This window comes from Paramormyrops kingsleyae, chromosome 15, assembly GCF_048594095.1.
Source record: "Paramormyrops kingsleyae isolate MSU_618 chromosome 15, PKINGS_0.4, whole genome shotgun sequence".
Classification (NCBI taxonomy): domain Eukaryota; kingdom Metazoa; phylum Chordata; class Actinopteri; order Osteoglossiformes; family Mormyridae; genus Paramormyrops; species Paramormyrops kingsleyae.
In genome coordinates this window covers 895,354-910,816 of record NC_132811.1, presented here as the reverse complement: position 1 = coordinate 910,816, position 15,463 = coordinate 895,354, and the positions used below count along the sequence as shown (strand labels likewise).

The 15,463-nt window shown below is 44.7% G+C and overlaps 2 protein-coding genes and 1 long non-coding RNA gene across 10 annotated transcripts in view; 1 reads left to right on the top strand and 2 right to left on the bottom strand.

Moving 5' to 3' along the window:
• Nucleotides 1-378: 378 nt before the first annotated feature.
• On the bottom strand, nucleotides 379-6,933 carry r3hdm4 (R3H domain containing 4). The gene is made up of 8 exons (XM_023843994.2): nucleotides 6,606-6,933; nucleotides 5,343-5,497; nucleotides 4,613-4,734; nucleotides 4,035-4,149; nucleotides 3,759-3,844; nucleotides 3,568-3,653; nucleotides 3,070-3,125; nucleotides 379-2,581 (listed from the first exon to the last, which is right to left on the bottom strand). The coding sequence occupies exons 1-8, from the start codon at nucleotides 6,662-6,664 to the stop codon at nucleotides 2,478-2,480; spliced, it is 783 nt and encodes a 260-aa protein (XP_023699762.1). The 5' UTR covers nucleotides 6,665-6,933; the 3' UTR covers nucleotides 379-2,477.
• LOC140578544 (uncharacterized) lies at nucleotides 5,654-9,178 on the top strand. The gene is made up of 2 exons (XR_011982804.1): nucleotides 5,654-6,318; nucleotides 8,601-9,178. It is a non-coding gene; the product is annotated as an uncharacterized lncRNA (long non-coding RNA).
• An 806-nt stretch (nucleotides 9,179-9,984) lies between these two features.
• Nucleotides 9,985-15,463, bottom strand: part of abca7 (ATP-binding cassette, sub-family A (ABC1), member 7) — a 29,910-nt gene continuing 24,431 nt past the window's right edge. For 5 of the 8 annotated variants that reach the window (XM_072700034.1, XM_072700035.1, XM_072700036.1 and 2 more), the window contains 10 exons: nucleotides 14,144-14,288; nucleotides 13,927-14,050; nucleotides 13,748-13,810; nucleotides 13,308-13,414; nucleotides 12,622-12,763; nucleotides 12,312-12,446; nucleotides 12,124-12,227; nucleotides 11,935-12,027; nucleotides 11,178-11,421; nucleotides 9,985-11,089 (listed from right to left, as the gene is read on the bottom strand). In XM_072700034.1, the coding sequence (XP_072556135.1) occupies nucleotides 10,847-11,089; nucleotides 11,178-11,421; nucleotides 11,935-12,027; nucleotides 12,124-12,227; nucleotides 12,312-12,446; nucleotides 12,622-12,763; nucleotides 13,308-13,414; nucleotides 13,748-13,810; nucleotides 13,927-14,050; nucleotides 14,144-14,288 (1,400 nt within the window). In that variant the 3' untranslated portion in view covers nucleotides 9,985-10,846. Of the gene's footprint in view, nucleotides 11,090-11,177; nucleotides 11,422-11,934; nucleotides 12,028-12,123; nucleotides 12,228-12,310; nucleotides 12,484-12,621; nucleotides 12,764-13,307; nucleotides 13,415-13,747; nucleotides 13,811-13,926; nucleotides 14,051-14,143; nucleotides 14,289-15,463 lie in introns of those variants that run through there. The other 3 variants (XR_011982803.1, XM_023843894.2, XM_072700039.1) reach the window with 3 other exon arrangements.

Below are 15,463 nucleotides of genomic sequence, written 5' to 3'. Positions count from 1 at the left end.
TTGAATGAATGAATCACTTCTTGAGCGTGCTGTTACACATCTGCTCTCTGATTTTTCCCAATGCTCCCACCGTCCCCCTCAGATACTGAGGGGGACAGTGCAATAATCACACAGCAGAATGTTGCTAACCATAAAGAAACATTGAAATGTTGACAATCACAATTAACCGTTTTATCCAGGGAATATCACTGCACATTGTATCCTTTCTAGCCTGACCATCAATAAATCCTAATTGCGTCACTTCGACAGAGATCCTTTGTTATCTTGGCTGAAAGAGATTGTCGAACTTAAACACAGCAAACCATGATGAGAGGTTAGTGGGGGCCGCTGGTGTTACTTGCATTTGTCAATAGTTTCTTTAGCGTTATAACCACTGACAAATTTTCTGAAATATTTTATTTAATGATAAATTACTCAGGACAGATAAACACTGGTCTACAAAAGGAAAAAAAAACACCAAACATCTGACAATACATTAACTACAATGTTCTCATTTATCGCTGACGTGAAATCATTTTAAGATCACTTCAGTTACGTACATGAACACCCCACAATAAATTAAAATCCAAAGCTTATTTCATACACAAAAAAGATCCTTTATATGATGTTACCAATGGTGCCGATACTATGTGGATTGATGATGCAACAATGTTTGGCAAAAAAGTGCAAATTAGAATATAGTTACATGCTTAAAGCTCATAACTGGTTGAAACAATTACCTGCCAGTACCACTATTAAAAGACACAAGCATGGCTGAAAAAGGGAACTAAAAACTAAAACCTCAGGAAACCATGAAGTACATTTTGTATTTTTAAACCCAACAGCATGAAGGTAAAGTTGACATACCTTTAACTTTGGTTTAGGCCACAGGGCACTGACAGGTCACAAATCTTTCTGAATATTAAACAATCAATACTTTCAAAATCAGCTCCATTAAACACATCCACATTTAATAGCATCCAATCAAAAGTCATGGGACATGCCTCTGAAGGAAGACAAATGGGACAACGGTCAACTATTTTCGTTTGCGGCGAATAAGCGCAGTAGAATGAAGCAGCTGCAGATCATCGCTGGGACTCATAGGAGCACGAGCATGAGAGTGATCTTACCAAAGATCTCAAGGTGTTGGACACCACAATGATTCAAGGTTTATAGCCAGCTCATACCACACGCCTCTGAACTACAGTGAAGCAGTCGTTAAGGCCACAAGGTGATCGAAACATTTTATATATGATAATTGCGTGTCCAAGTGCTTCTGGAAGGACAGTGTGTGTGTGTGTATGTGCGATATTTATAAACCATACACATATGCAGCCATCTTTTTACAGGTAGAATGTAAACAATACATTCACGCATGTGTGCATGTATGTAAAACTGCCAATGCAGTACCTGGATCTCAATTTCATTATTAACTCTCTGGGACAAGTGCTTATTTCCTGTATTGGATACCAAAGACTGCATTAGAAACCCAATGATGTAACACACTGAGCTGTGATAAAAAAAAAAAAACAAGCTGATCACACAGAAATAAAGCACCACATGGGGTATCTGGATAAACAGCTGTACAAGTTACATTCACTTCTATTAAACCTATAACTGGCAGATAGACACAAAGTCTGTTCACAGCTGCTTTCACTGCAACACAAATTATTTTCCAGACATCTGAGTAAGATGCAAGTGTAAAAACAGCACCATAGGTTAATGTCACAAGATTTTTTAAAATTTCTGCCTGAGAAGATACAGCTGTTTGTCAATTTCACCACAATTCCAGTCAAAAAGGCAAACCAGGTTAACCCTACAAAGGTATTCATGTTTTAGGTTGTCATACTTTAACTTAAAAATTACCATTATGCAGCATAAAATCAATTACAATTCAAGATTGAACTGCTTTACAAATCACAATCATACTTGGTATTACCCTCTATAGTTAAATTAGATTTAACCTTATTAAAAGAAGCACTTTAAATCAGATTTTGGAAATCACTGCCATTATGTTTACCAAACTTATCTGCATATTCCTTGCAGACAGGAACAGTAATTGTGTAAAGATATACTGACCGGATGACAAGGGAAAACTCAAAAAAAAACAACTCCCACCCACTGAAAAACAAGACTGAAGAACCTGGAGGTTTTCTATGACTTATAATAATGTAAATTACCTTTCACAAAAAAACATACATTAAGTCTGCTTTGGACAATCACATTTGTGCAACTTATGTGTGGCTCTGACCTGGCGGCAAATTCAATTAAAACATGTTAATGTCCCACAGAATGAATAATTGAATGGATTGTGTAAAAGGTGACCAGCCTTGTTTCCCCCATCTATGGCTCAGAGCTCTTCCTGGTCAAACCAAGAAGCCAAGATCACAGGGAACAAGTTACCATCTCTTTGCTCCAAACACAAGTGACAAGCGATTATTGGCGTAACAATCTGTGAAGTTGGTGGTCACGGTCAGGCCGCGCTCCGCGCTCCGCTCTCAGCTCATCTGCTCCAGGTATGTGGACAGCAGAGGTTTTGGGGGTGAGAACTCATCCTGTTTGTTCACAACCTTGGTTTGACGATCACCGTTGTGGTTGATACCTAAATTATGCAAGAAATATAGGGGGAAACAGGGTACTTTACACAAAAGTACAGAGTGTTAGAGAGCTTTTCCAGCTCACAAAATCAGGCATTAGAGCGCTACAAACGTCTGTGATGGTGTGACCACTGATATAACTGACACATTGCAGAAAGCCTTGGTCTTGCTAATCAGGTCGGAGTCAATTCAATACACACATCAGTGTGTGTGTGTGCATGCGCGTGTGTGTGTGTGCGTGCGTGTCTCCTGGTCCTGCTGCACTGGAAAGATCTAGCCTGATCTAAAGGTCACCTGATACCTAACTGGTCCCAGTTTGGGTGAAACGGGAGGAAGATTCATTACTCCCTAGAAAACCTATGGTTGATCTATTACTTAAAACAATGAAGTGATACCAAATTAAGCCACGTGCCTTTGCCTGAAAACCAGTCAATTCTTTCAGCAGGAAAATCCTGAAACGCCAGACGGCACACAGTCAGGTTACAGAACTTACTTGCGGACACAAGGTCCATGTACTGGCAGACAGCGTGAAGCAGCAGTCTCTCATAGCTAGTCAAACAAAAAAAGCACAACCAAAATAGTACCGTTATAAACAAAAGGAAATGATTTCCATTTACAGGCTATCGCTGACTCACGACTAGGTTACATTCTGACAGACAGGCTGTATGTCGGAATAGGATAATCGCACTGACGTTTAGGTGTGAAAATGAGGGAGGACTCAATGTCTGAGACAGATGGTCACACTGCCATTCAGGACAGTACTCTCCCACAGCAACCTTCACATGGTAACGAGCGCGCACTAGCTAGTGTAGCGCTGCCAGGTGACAGCCACCCAAAATTAATCTGTAGAATACATTTACTTATGTTTGAGTTGTCGTAAGTCACATGGTTGTAAGTTGGGGACAGTGTGTCTCTGTGATCCAACACTACAGCACTTATCTTTACGTACAAAACTGAGTACCGACACATTGACAGCGGCATTTAAACACACCTGCTGGCCAGTTTTGTGGTGTAAACAGAGCGAGGATGAGCCACAAAAAAACGCAGCAGATCTTCTTCCAGCACCTCCAGCATCCCCTTTGCAGACCGAGGAAATGTTATCATTTAGAAGGAAGCATCATTTCTGCAGAGCGACCGCAGTGGCGGAAACACTGTGCCTGCTCAGCGCAGAGCAGCACTAACCATGGGGACGTGTCGCCTCTTGAGTGCAGTGCGAAGCCTCCGGTCGATCCGCTGGAAGCAGTCCTGAGCAGTGTGGGCTGGATCCACTAAGATTTAGCCAATAGCCCGGGATTATTTCTTGGAAGACATGGTCACTCATTCTCTGTAATGCATGCCTGCCTGCCGACTCACGGCAAACCATCAGAAACTGGCTTCATGTACCTGACAAGTCCGCTTATGAGGACAGCAGGTCCTACTTATGCAAACCATCTGAAAGTGAGTGAGAGCAGGACTTACATTCTCTCTGATCCTTAGGCAGCCTTTCGGAGCAGCTCTTTCCTGCCTTCTCCTCCAACAGAGCCAGCAGCTTGTCCTGTTCATCTCCGGAACGATTCATAAAATCATTCCATGACTGAGATGAGGGGGAAATAACATCAGGTTAGGGCTGGGCGATATAAACAATATGTCGAATTATCACGATACAAAAACAGCAAGAAAATGAGCAACCTCAATAAACTGTCAACAAGGATACTGCTTAATACTTCAGCCTATCACATCACAGAAAGAAACAATTTCAACCAATCATATGGTAGTCTTAAGGACGGACGACCAGCTCCCCAAAAACTGCACAGTGAAGTTGACCGAGCATGACACATGCTACTATTTTGGTAATAGTATGAAAGAGATAAGGCCTCCTCAGAGGAAGCTTCAAGTGTCGGTGAAGAAGGAGACGGCTCAGCAGCCACAATAATAAGATACAGTAACGAGACGCTGCAGTGTTGGTGCTGCAGTCCATTCTGCAGTTTAAAGTCTGGTGCACAGTAAAAAGAGAAAGAAAAACATTCAGTGTCCACACAGGGAAGAGAGGTGCCTACCTGGATGTAACTGCTATTGGTACAGGCCTCTGTGAATATGGAGGGGGCTGCAGGCTCTCTGCTCGTGTCCGCTTCATCTTTGGAGCACTCATCCCTCTCTAGCAAATTAGCCAGATATCGAGCTGTTTTTGTTGCAGAAAACACAAAAAAATACAGCCACCTTAATTATGCACAAGACCCAAGTCACTGATGTGGACACCTACATAACAAAGCCATTAAAAAATCCATCCATCCATCACAGGGCTGCAGGGGTCTGGAACTCCTCCCAGACAACACAGGGCACAAGGCAGAGGTACACCCTAAACGCAAGAGCATGCACACACACACTTACTGACCATTCAGCGATGCCAATTAACCTAACTGCATGTTTTTGGACTGCAGGAGGAAATCAGGGTAGCCAGAGAAAATCCACAAAACACAGGAAACAGAATCAGGGTACAGTAGAGCAGTGTTTCCCAACCCAGTCCACGTTTTCGTTTCCTCTCAGCTCCCAGCTGCTGTACCAGGTATTCGGTGTTCCTGATTGGCTGGGAGGGAGCAAAAACGTGGACTGTCCGGGATTCCCCGAGGACTGGGTTGGAAAACACTGTAGTAGAGGACAGAAAAAAGGTGGAGGCCAGCGCCATGCCACAGGGCAACCATGACGGCCATTTCCAAAGGTGCTCAACTTTAATATGTAAAACAGCACCGTAAGACAGCATTTACAGCAAGACAGGCAGGCGCAGCTTACAGTTCTCCTGGCGCTGCAAGCTCTTCCTGCCTTTGGCCCGTGGGATGAGGTCCGAGTTGCGGATGGCCTGATTGATGAAGAACTGCTTCTTCTTGGCCGGCGACACTCGCTTGGACGGGGAGCTCGGCGCGGACGCGCTGCGCTCGGCTACCAGGCTGCGGGGCATTAAAAACACACCGGGGCGTGACACTGCATCCGAAAGCGCCTGTGCTCCACACTCCAGCCTTCTTTGGTTTTATAAATAAACTGCTTTGGTTTACATTTAAACAGTTATTAGACAACTGAAAGCTTTCACTTAAAAACGTGTTCGATAGAGTGTTTAAAGTGTCAAAGCGACGGCAGCTCGGGGTCTATGTTACACCGCATCAAGCGCCGCTTTATAACGTAACAGGAGATGCATCCTGACCCTCAGCGCCAAGCAGACAGTTTACAGGAGAGTACCGACTCCTGGCTCCCCCCTGAACACCGTCCCTCCATCACCCTTATTTTATCGAACCTTTTTGTGTTTTAAGCTAAAGCCGCAAAGCTCGCAGCATCAGCCCGCTGTCGCGGCCGCGTCTGACAGACAGGGGACAAAATGTCGGACATGCGAGGCGTTACCATCTCCAGGGCAAACGCCACGATCTCCCCGGAAAGCCACAGCAAACACCGCAAAAACAAAATAAGAGGCCGAACGCCGAGATAGCTGGCTAATGTCAGCCAAGTAAAAGGTCTACGGGGGTGTAAATCTGCAGCTAATTAGCCAGACAAACCGTCACACTAATAAACACACCAACATGGACCTGCGAGCTGAAACAGGGACAGGACTAACTACCCAATTTCTCTCTATTTTCGGCGAGTTACTTTTATTACTCGGACTGCATACATTCAGCTGTCTTTAAAGAGCAGCGAGCGGCTAATGCCTGCACTGGCTAGTCGGCCAGCGAACTCGCCTAAAATGGCGCCCGGGAGACCGTTTTATCATCCATCTCTAGCTGTAAGTAACCATGTAACCTTCAAGCGTCAAACGACAGCTGCTTAAATCGGTCACCGAGAACTAAGCGGTTTATGCGGCAGTGAGCAGAGACTCCGAAAGGCATTTAGCCGGAGCTCCTCATTAGGGTCGTGATGTTGACAACTATCTGGTTCACAGGTTTCGCTTCTTTAGACTAGCAGGCTAATAACAGAGTTGGCAACCTAGTTATGTTAGCTTAAACTGCTTAGAAGATACGTCCCATGAATTTACATTAATTCGGGATATTAATTCACATTCATATAACTTACATGTAATCCAGCGCTTCATTGCTGTTACTGGTAGTAGTAGCGTTGGTCAACACAACCATATTATTATAGCTAGCTTGATAACAGCCTGCAAAAAAAAGCACGCCTAAAATAATAATGCTGATAAAATATATGTCAAGACAAAAAGCATGCAAGCGATCCTACAGTCTTGATTGCGATCCCAAGCCCACCGACAGAGCTCGCCCACAGGCAGAAGGTTAAGTGCGGAAGTCGGCAGGGAGACCACGCCTGCCCACCGGTTCAGAAGGCAGGCAGCCGGGCGACGAGGCGGGATGCTGCCGCTTTCTTGTTGTGATTGCTTTCGTGGCCCGTCCCTGAACCAACTAATGCGTCCATCACTTTCACTGTTGCAATGCTATATATGTATATATATATATACACACACACACACACACACATATATATATATATATACACACACACACACACACACATACATACAAGTGTGTGTGTGATTGGTTAGGAACTGACATGCTACTTTTCAAGGTTTATTGAGTATATTGTTAATTTGAATTTAGACATCACAAAACTAAGTAGCAGTAATGAAAATACTAGTTATAGCAATACAATACTAACCTAAGTCTAACAAAAAGCACTATGATATCCAAAGCATGACCGCTTCAGGCTGGGCATGCAGACTGTTTATATCTAAAACAAACATACATGTAGATTGCTACATTAGAAGCTGCAGTAAGTGAATGCACCTCTTCCCACTGACAGGCCTACCTAAAAGGTATGATTCCACTGACAGGCCTACGTAAAAGGTATGATCCCACTGACAGGCCTACCTAAAAGGTATGATCCCACTGACAGGCCTACCTAAAAGGTATGATCCCACTGACAGGCCTACCTAAAAGGTATGATCCCACTGACAGGCCTACCTAAAAGGTATGATCCCACTGACAGGCCTACGTAAAAGGTATGATCCCACTGACAGGCCTACCTAAAAGGTATGATCCCACTGACAGGCCTACCTAAAAGGTATGATCCCACTGACAGGCCTACCACGCACTCCTCACGCTATTTTGCTGCGTTACTTAAATTAAGATATTATATCCATTTCATTAATATTGAACAAGTTATCAGCCACAGTTTTGCATTTTCACATGCGTAGCAGCCAGTAATATATAATACCTGCCAATAACGTAACGATTTGTAATACATTAATGGTATCTGTTATGTTACTGGCTGCGACACCAGCCAATAATATAACTTATTACACTGTGCTCAAAACATTATTACGTTTTTCATTCAGAAATTTGATTACATCATTGATAAGGTATTACGTTATCAACTTGCATTTCATTGAGAGTCGAAAATGAGTACGTTACTGACTTATTGACTGCTATATGTCAAGAAAATTTTACTATAATGTAAGTGTACAAAGCAGCATTGTCTTGGTAACAAACAATCTCTTTCACAATCAGAAGTGGGTTGAAATGTATTTCGATGTGGGAAGATAGTGATGCATTTTTGGGGGGGTAGGTGATATGCAAATCACAGTTCAGTAAAGCTAATGGTGACTTCAGCCGAAGTATGCACTTCAGCACAGACACTTCAGATGTTGTAATATAATCAAAAATGTTTAATTAGATATCACATAGTCTGGATTGTGTAAATATATTGTTCAATATTTTAGGTTGTGTGTCTATAAGTTATAAAGAAAAAAATAGATAAAACCAGCACCTGAAATGCTACCAACACGTTTCGCAAAGAGTGGCCTGATCATCAGCGAAATCACTGCTTTACTAGCACTTGTTCAATAGCACAGGGCAGCTGTTCATGATTCAAAGCTTAAGACTGCTCCTTCATGCCCAGTACAGGCTGACACACTGAGCACCACCGAGAACCATCAGCTTTAAAATGTCTTTAAAATGGGTAACAGTTCAGAAGGAACCTGGCAAGTGTCAGCTAAGTTAGTTCATGGCACATTAAACAAACAAGGTTCCTGTGTTGTTGCTGTGAAATGTCATATAGGTGGAGCACACAGCTGGAGTCGAAGGCAGAGTCTGCCTCTGGTCAGGCCCTCATGGCTGGGGGATGATGCGATGGGGTGGCACCTGCCGTTGAAAGACAACCACCCAAAATGAGCAGAGGCACACAGTCACACCTGGAAGGGAGAACACCTGCAAGTGCATCTGGAGGAACACACCCAAGCGAATTCAGCAACAGCTTACAATTTCTGTTAACCTATTATGGCAACTGTCAGAAGAATGGAGGCGGAAGAGAGAGACTGCATTCACCTAGAGTCACGTTGGCAGGGCAACATCTAACATCTGACTCAAGAGCACATTCCTAAGGAACCAGCAGTTACCCAACTGGTTATTCATGTATTCTTACCTACCTTTAATACTTTTCAAAATATCTGTATTGTTGTGTAGACTAAGAGTAATAGACATTTTAAAGAACTCCTGAAACCATAGCAACAATCAATACTACCAAGACCATTAATATTTGCTTTTTACTTATTTTCATCTGCTTTAATTACAGCCTTTTTGGAGCATAAGGTATAAAAGTATTTAAAAGTAATTACAGAATAAACCGGTTTTGCCTTATTACTGTAATTTGTATGCATGCAGATACTTCTGTCTCCGTTAGTGAATGACAGTTCAGACTTGGGTCGTTAGCACACATTTAAAGCTGAAAGTATGCAGTTAACGCCTGTCTGCTGGGATAATGCTGAATGAGTCAGAGCAAACAGGGCACAAAGGACACGTCACACCTAAACGAAACTGAACAAAAACCACACTGCTGTGCCACTGCGGTCAAACTCACCTCCTGCAGCCACTGTCATCGTCCTTAAGAGGATAACAGTGTTAAGTATAAAGTTAAAGCTCCTATGTAGCATTTTGAAATCCTACTAAAATATCTGTACGTACTGATTAACCAGAGAAAAGTCTCCTTGCCAAGATAATGGTTATCTGCTTTGATCTTCCAGCTGTCATGCATTTGTCGTATTTGTTTGAGACAAAACTTAGACAGAGTGATTTCATGCTTCTGTTTGATCTGTGTCATATTTGACCAGGGAACAGCTCGGCTGCTTGGGACTCAGCATGATAGCAGAGAGTTGGGCTGAGTAGCTGCCATAAACAGCCTGGATCCCTGAGCATGTACAGAAGGCAGAAAACTCCTTCCTCCTCAATACACTGTGTGAGAATAGTGCCCAGACTATCAATCCGACTTACTGCCTCAGCCGAGAGGCAGAGAGATACGTCTTCAGTGTTCTGTCCTGTCTTACCTACGTCGCAGGTCATCTGGGGAAAAGCCATCAAGGTAATGAAGAAATAACGTATCCATCTACCTGTATTCGTGCTAACAACACAAATACATTCAACTTATATACAGACCATTAAGGTCAGTATTACTCCCCACAAAACATTTATTGATTCGGTAAACATTTGCATAACATTCGAATCATGAATTTCTGCACGTTTACTGTGTTACCTTGAGCCAGCAGGTATGAGATCATGGGAAGGGGCAGAATGCAGTGCCGTGGTGCACTGTCATCTCACACCTCTGGCACCAGGGTTTGGGTCTCAGCCTTGAATCTGAATGTGTGGAGTTTGCATGTTCGCCCCATGTCATCGTGGGGCTTCCTCCAGCCCCCCCCCATCCAAAAACACATAAAGATGAAGAGGAGTTGCCAAACTGTGTGTGTGTGCCCTGCAATGAATTAGTGCCCCATCCAGGGTTGTTCCCTGCCTTGTGCCCATAGCTTCCAGTATGGGCTCCGGACCCCCCCGCACACAACTCTGTGTTAGACAAGCCGCTATAGAAAATGGATGGAGTTTATGGTTATGCTCATGATTTCTTTGAAAGTGCAATATCCTGCATCAGGCAAGTTAGGAGTAGCCTGAAAATCTTAAAATCCTGTTCAAGTTTTAATCTTAAGTATGTGCTGAGTACATTCTAAAAAGGACACCCTGCGCAATATACCTTCCTGCCACAAGGGGGAGCTCCAAGAAAGTATGTGCTCCAATTGAATGACATGATAAGTAAATAAATAAACAAAAACAGGAATGCATGAAGACTATTACATTAACGTGAATAGAAAAAAGTAAGTATTGCAGGATTCATAGTGATACAGCAGTGTGGAGACTGAACAACTCCACCTCTGGGGTTTACTGACACTTTGTCTCTGAGGAACAGCAAACGCTGGGCATGGACTCACTCCTGGCTGTGCGGCCCAGCGCACCCATGGCTACTCATCTGCCCCATGCAGCTCACATCTTGCTTTCCTGTGTGTCCACCAAGTACAGGTCTACGGAGTCCACATGGTTGGACGTTACTCTGTTCATCAAAGACTCTCTGCTGGGATGACCCCTCCCACCATCCTGGGACCTGATGTCAGGTGACTCGCTTGGGTCAGCTGGTTGGCCGGGGTGAGCAGTCTCCGATTCCCTAATCACCTTCACTTCCCTGAGCTGGTCATCGTCAGTTTGGTCCTTCGCAAAACTGACAAACACCTTGGGAAAAGAGAACACACATGCTTTTTCTCATTAGCAGCTGAGGAAAAACCTCCCAAACACCAAGACAGCATGAGAAGCCCCCTACCTGATCCAAAGTTGTCTGAGACACAGAGTAGTCTTCAACTGACAGCTCTTTGCTATTACTGGAGAGAATGCTGAAGATGTGTGCCAGGGAGCCACCTTGTGACTGTAGGTGGTACTGCAGCACATTCTGGTGTCGCTCCTTCAGCTCAATGCCAGGGAAGGAAGACTTGATAAAGGCGTGGACAGGGCAGGGATCTTTGGAAGGCTCCGCAAGCCGCAGGATGATGGTGTAGCCGTCCCCAAACCTAAGAGGTCATAGTGCCTTTAGTCCTGTATGGTAATGTCACTTTTTACCTGCCCCATCTTGCTGTCCATGGCCCACATGGAGGTGAGAGCGAGCTTGGCAGCGAAGGGCAGCCACCTGCAGGGGGGCCCAGGGAGCTGGGGGTTAAGGGCCTCGCTCAAGGGCCCACAGACCTGACTACCCTGCTGAGGTCAGGGCTCAAACCAGCAGCTTTCTGATCACAGGCAGAGAGGCTTAGCCTGCTGAGCCACACGCCCCCCCCCCCTTAGTCCCCCCCTTAAATTCACCACAGTTGAATACCAGTGATGCAGAAACACCTTTGCATCCTCACACAGGACAGAATCACCTGCAGTTGCTGAACTACATTGAAGTGGCTCTAAGGAATAATAATGTGTCACTATTTACTGCTGCAAAGTGCATTAAGCTTGATGTTCCGCTCATCTGCCCCACCAGCACCCTGAGGGTGGGTTCTCCCGTTTCCCAGCCCGGCCGCTTCGGCCCGTTTCCACAGTACCTGTTCTTCAGGTGCTGCACGGAGCCCAGACAACAGAACCTGCCGTTCACCATGATGGCCATTCGGTTACAGAGGGCTTCGCATTCCTCCATGCTGCGGCAGCGCACAGACAACAGAGAACCACAATGCGATTAGAACGCGAAAGTAAGATTCACTTATAAATGACAGTGTGCAAACAGCACCCCCTACCTGTGTGAGGTGAGAATGACAGATCGGCCCTCCTTGATCACGCTGAGAATGCAGTTCCACAGGAAACGCCTGGCCTTTGGGTCCATGCCTGTTGTAGGTTCATCCTGTTAGAGCAGAGGGATACAAAAGGGTAGCAGGAGTTGGGCTGCACTTGTGTGGTGCCCATGATGACATCGACATGCACTCACCAGGAATATGACTGGGGGGGCACCGATGAGAGCAATGGCAGTAGAGAGTTTGCGCTTGTTGCCCCCACTGTATCCTCCCGCCTTCCGGTCAGAATAGAGGGTCAGCCCAAGCTTCTCTACTCCCCACTGGGCTAACTGGGATGGAGAGCAGGCTTTCAGTGGACAACTGGATCTGGTAAACATGTTCATATACAGCACCGGTCTTTTCACCAGTCATAGCTACTTTTAGAAATAAGTACTGTGAAGTAAACAATATGTATTAAAATGAAAATGAGGATAAGAAGAGTGTAGGCTGCACTGGAGTGGGTACCTTAGTCACACGGTCCTCGGGGACACCGCGAAGGCGGGCGTAGAACTCCAAGTGCTCCCGACCTGTCAGAAGGTCACTGATGGCATCAAACTGTGGGCAGTAGCCCATGAGCTGGTGAACCTGCTGCAGCTCAGTTAGCACGCTGGCCCAAAGTGAAAAGAAATAAATCACCAGCCTTGTGTATCAATAATGACAGACTAAAGCCCACTGTCACAAGTCACGTCAAGACAAGTCATGTTAAGTTAAGTGGGGCTTTACTGTCACACCAACCAGATTCAATATATTGCATATGGTGATGCGAAATAACATTCCATGGACTGTGGTGCTAGATATATACATAAAGTGCATGGATGGAAGGGACAAGTGCGGGGGAGAAGACACGTTAACAAGTAAACAATGACGGAATATTACAGATTATATACTGTATTATATTATTATAATATATTATTATAATTACTGTCAAATATAAATGCATGTAACCTGCCATATTTAGACACAAACTTGCCCAGAGACTGAGGGCATTTTTCCACTGCACCAGGTACCGAACTTTTGGTACTTCAAGGTGTTGGTTTTCCACTGTGATAAAAACTGGTACCAGCACCGAATAACATCACAATGTGAGGGGGGGGGGGGGGGTATTCTGTACTAAATTTGAATTCCCGAAAAAGTGCCCTGAATGCACTTACCTGTGGCCACAAAGGAAAGCCTCTCCGTGGGAGACACAGGTGTCCCCCGTCAGCATGCGGAATGTCGACGTCTTCCCCGCACCATTAACCCCCAGCAGCCCGAAACACTGACCGGAACAAAGTAAAGCACTTGATGGTGCCACTTTCTGGAAGCCCTTTGCTCCTAAGGCCTCACTGGTATCACAAATGCCCAGCAAAGAGTAACACCCATTTCCTCCGAATACACGCCGGCAGCCATACTGCACGCGAGGAACGTTAGCGGTTAGCGACTCCCACACATCCGAGCCAGGGCCCAGTCACTAACACACCCCCACAGCTTCTGATTTATGTACTACGGGGGGAGGATGTGGGTGCCATCTCCCTGTGCCTAGTTTAACAGCCAGTACATTTCATTAAGTCATTTCCTAGGCGCGTTAAAGACGGGGACGACTGTGGCTCACCTCCCCGGGAGGAATCCCCAGGCAAAGCCGATCCACTGCAGGCTTCCTGCCCACCCTGTACACCTGCACCCAGGAGACCACAGTCACTGTTTTTAAATCTTACAGATTAAAATCATTTCTGCGTTTACGGTAACAAAACATTTAGCCTCCTGCCATACCTTCCATGTTCTTCCTCTTACCTTACTCAGATCATTCATGACCAATAAATCGTTCCTTGCATTCCCAGACTTCACTCTCTCCCTCTCCTTCGCTACGTCCTGGTCCTCTGGACCCAAAGGAGGCAACGTGGACTCAGGCAGAGACCTAGGAACAAGGTGAATGGGAACAAGCGGCTGCAGATGCGAAGCACTTTGTTTCAGCATTTGATCAGAATTTTGTTTTTGCGGAACGTATTACCGGAGCTCAAGGTGCTTCCAGCTCATGAAGAACTTGTATTGCAGCAGTAGGGTAAAGAGGAAGAAGACCAAGCCCTCCACCGCCATGGCAAACAAGTTCTTTCCCACAAAATCCCAGGAAAGGGGATTCAGGGTTTGCTTGGCACCTGTGAACATCGAGAGGCAAAAAAATCACAGCATTTGTACTCCAGACCAAGGGGAACCGATGTTACTTATTGAGAAGTTTGGAATAGATTTGTGTTTAAGTTACACCAGGATCGCAAGAAACGATTATTTTGCAATGATCTTGCAATTCATTAGTTGGGACAAAACACAGGATTTACAGAAAAGTGCAAACACTTTATTTAAAAAACAATAAGAGGTATAGTTTTAAGTCACGGTTGAAATAAAACCTTTACACAGGTGTAGAGAATCTCTATTCAAAGTGACAAAGTGCCACAGAGAAAAATATCCACTGTCCCCACCATGTTAAGCTTGCTAACGATTGTACTTCATACCGTGGAATACAGCATTTTGACAGTATTTTTAAAAGCAACGCTATTCCAGCATTTCGAAATTCTGGCGATAAAATTCACCAAGCAGGAGCGGGGACGGCTTGCTTTGTCGTCAGTACTCTGTGTTACCGCTCAAGCCTAGTACCAGCTTTAAAACTGCTCATTAAAGTCTATCCACTTCACTACCCTGCTTGTACACTGCAATGGCAGTGTACAATGGCCTGCAGTGGCCCAATAGGTGGCACTGTAGCCTCAAACCTCCAGAGCTGTGAATTCACTTCCTACCTCTAGTTCTATGTGTGCAGTTGGTGTTTTCGCAGTGTCCAAATGGTTAGTTGAAAGATGAAATCAGGTTAATTTCTGACTGTAATCTGCATGCCATAAATGTATTCATTTGTTTTTTCTAATAAATAGGCACAAATTTCACCACTTCTTTATAAAGTTGAAGTGCATCATTTCCTGAAGAAGAATGTGGATCATTTTATAACTATAGGAACCTGTGGCAATGAACACTGTGACCCGAAACTAAAATCCCAGACACAGTCCAGCAGATGCAAGTCTGTGAAGGATCTCTCTACAATAATCACTGAATTACACAGGTAAATAGGACACAATTGCTTGGAGTTTGTTGTGGAACATTTCTAAATATGCAAAAATCTTGTGAGGTATAATTTAAAAATAGTGAAATGCAAGGTTCCACGTATTTCCCCCTTCTCCCTACAAGATTCCACGTATTTTTCCCTTCTCCCTACAAGGTTCCACGTATTTCCCTCTTCTCCCTACAAGGTTCCACGTGTTTTCCCCTTCTCCATACAAGGTTCCACATA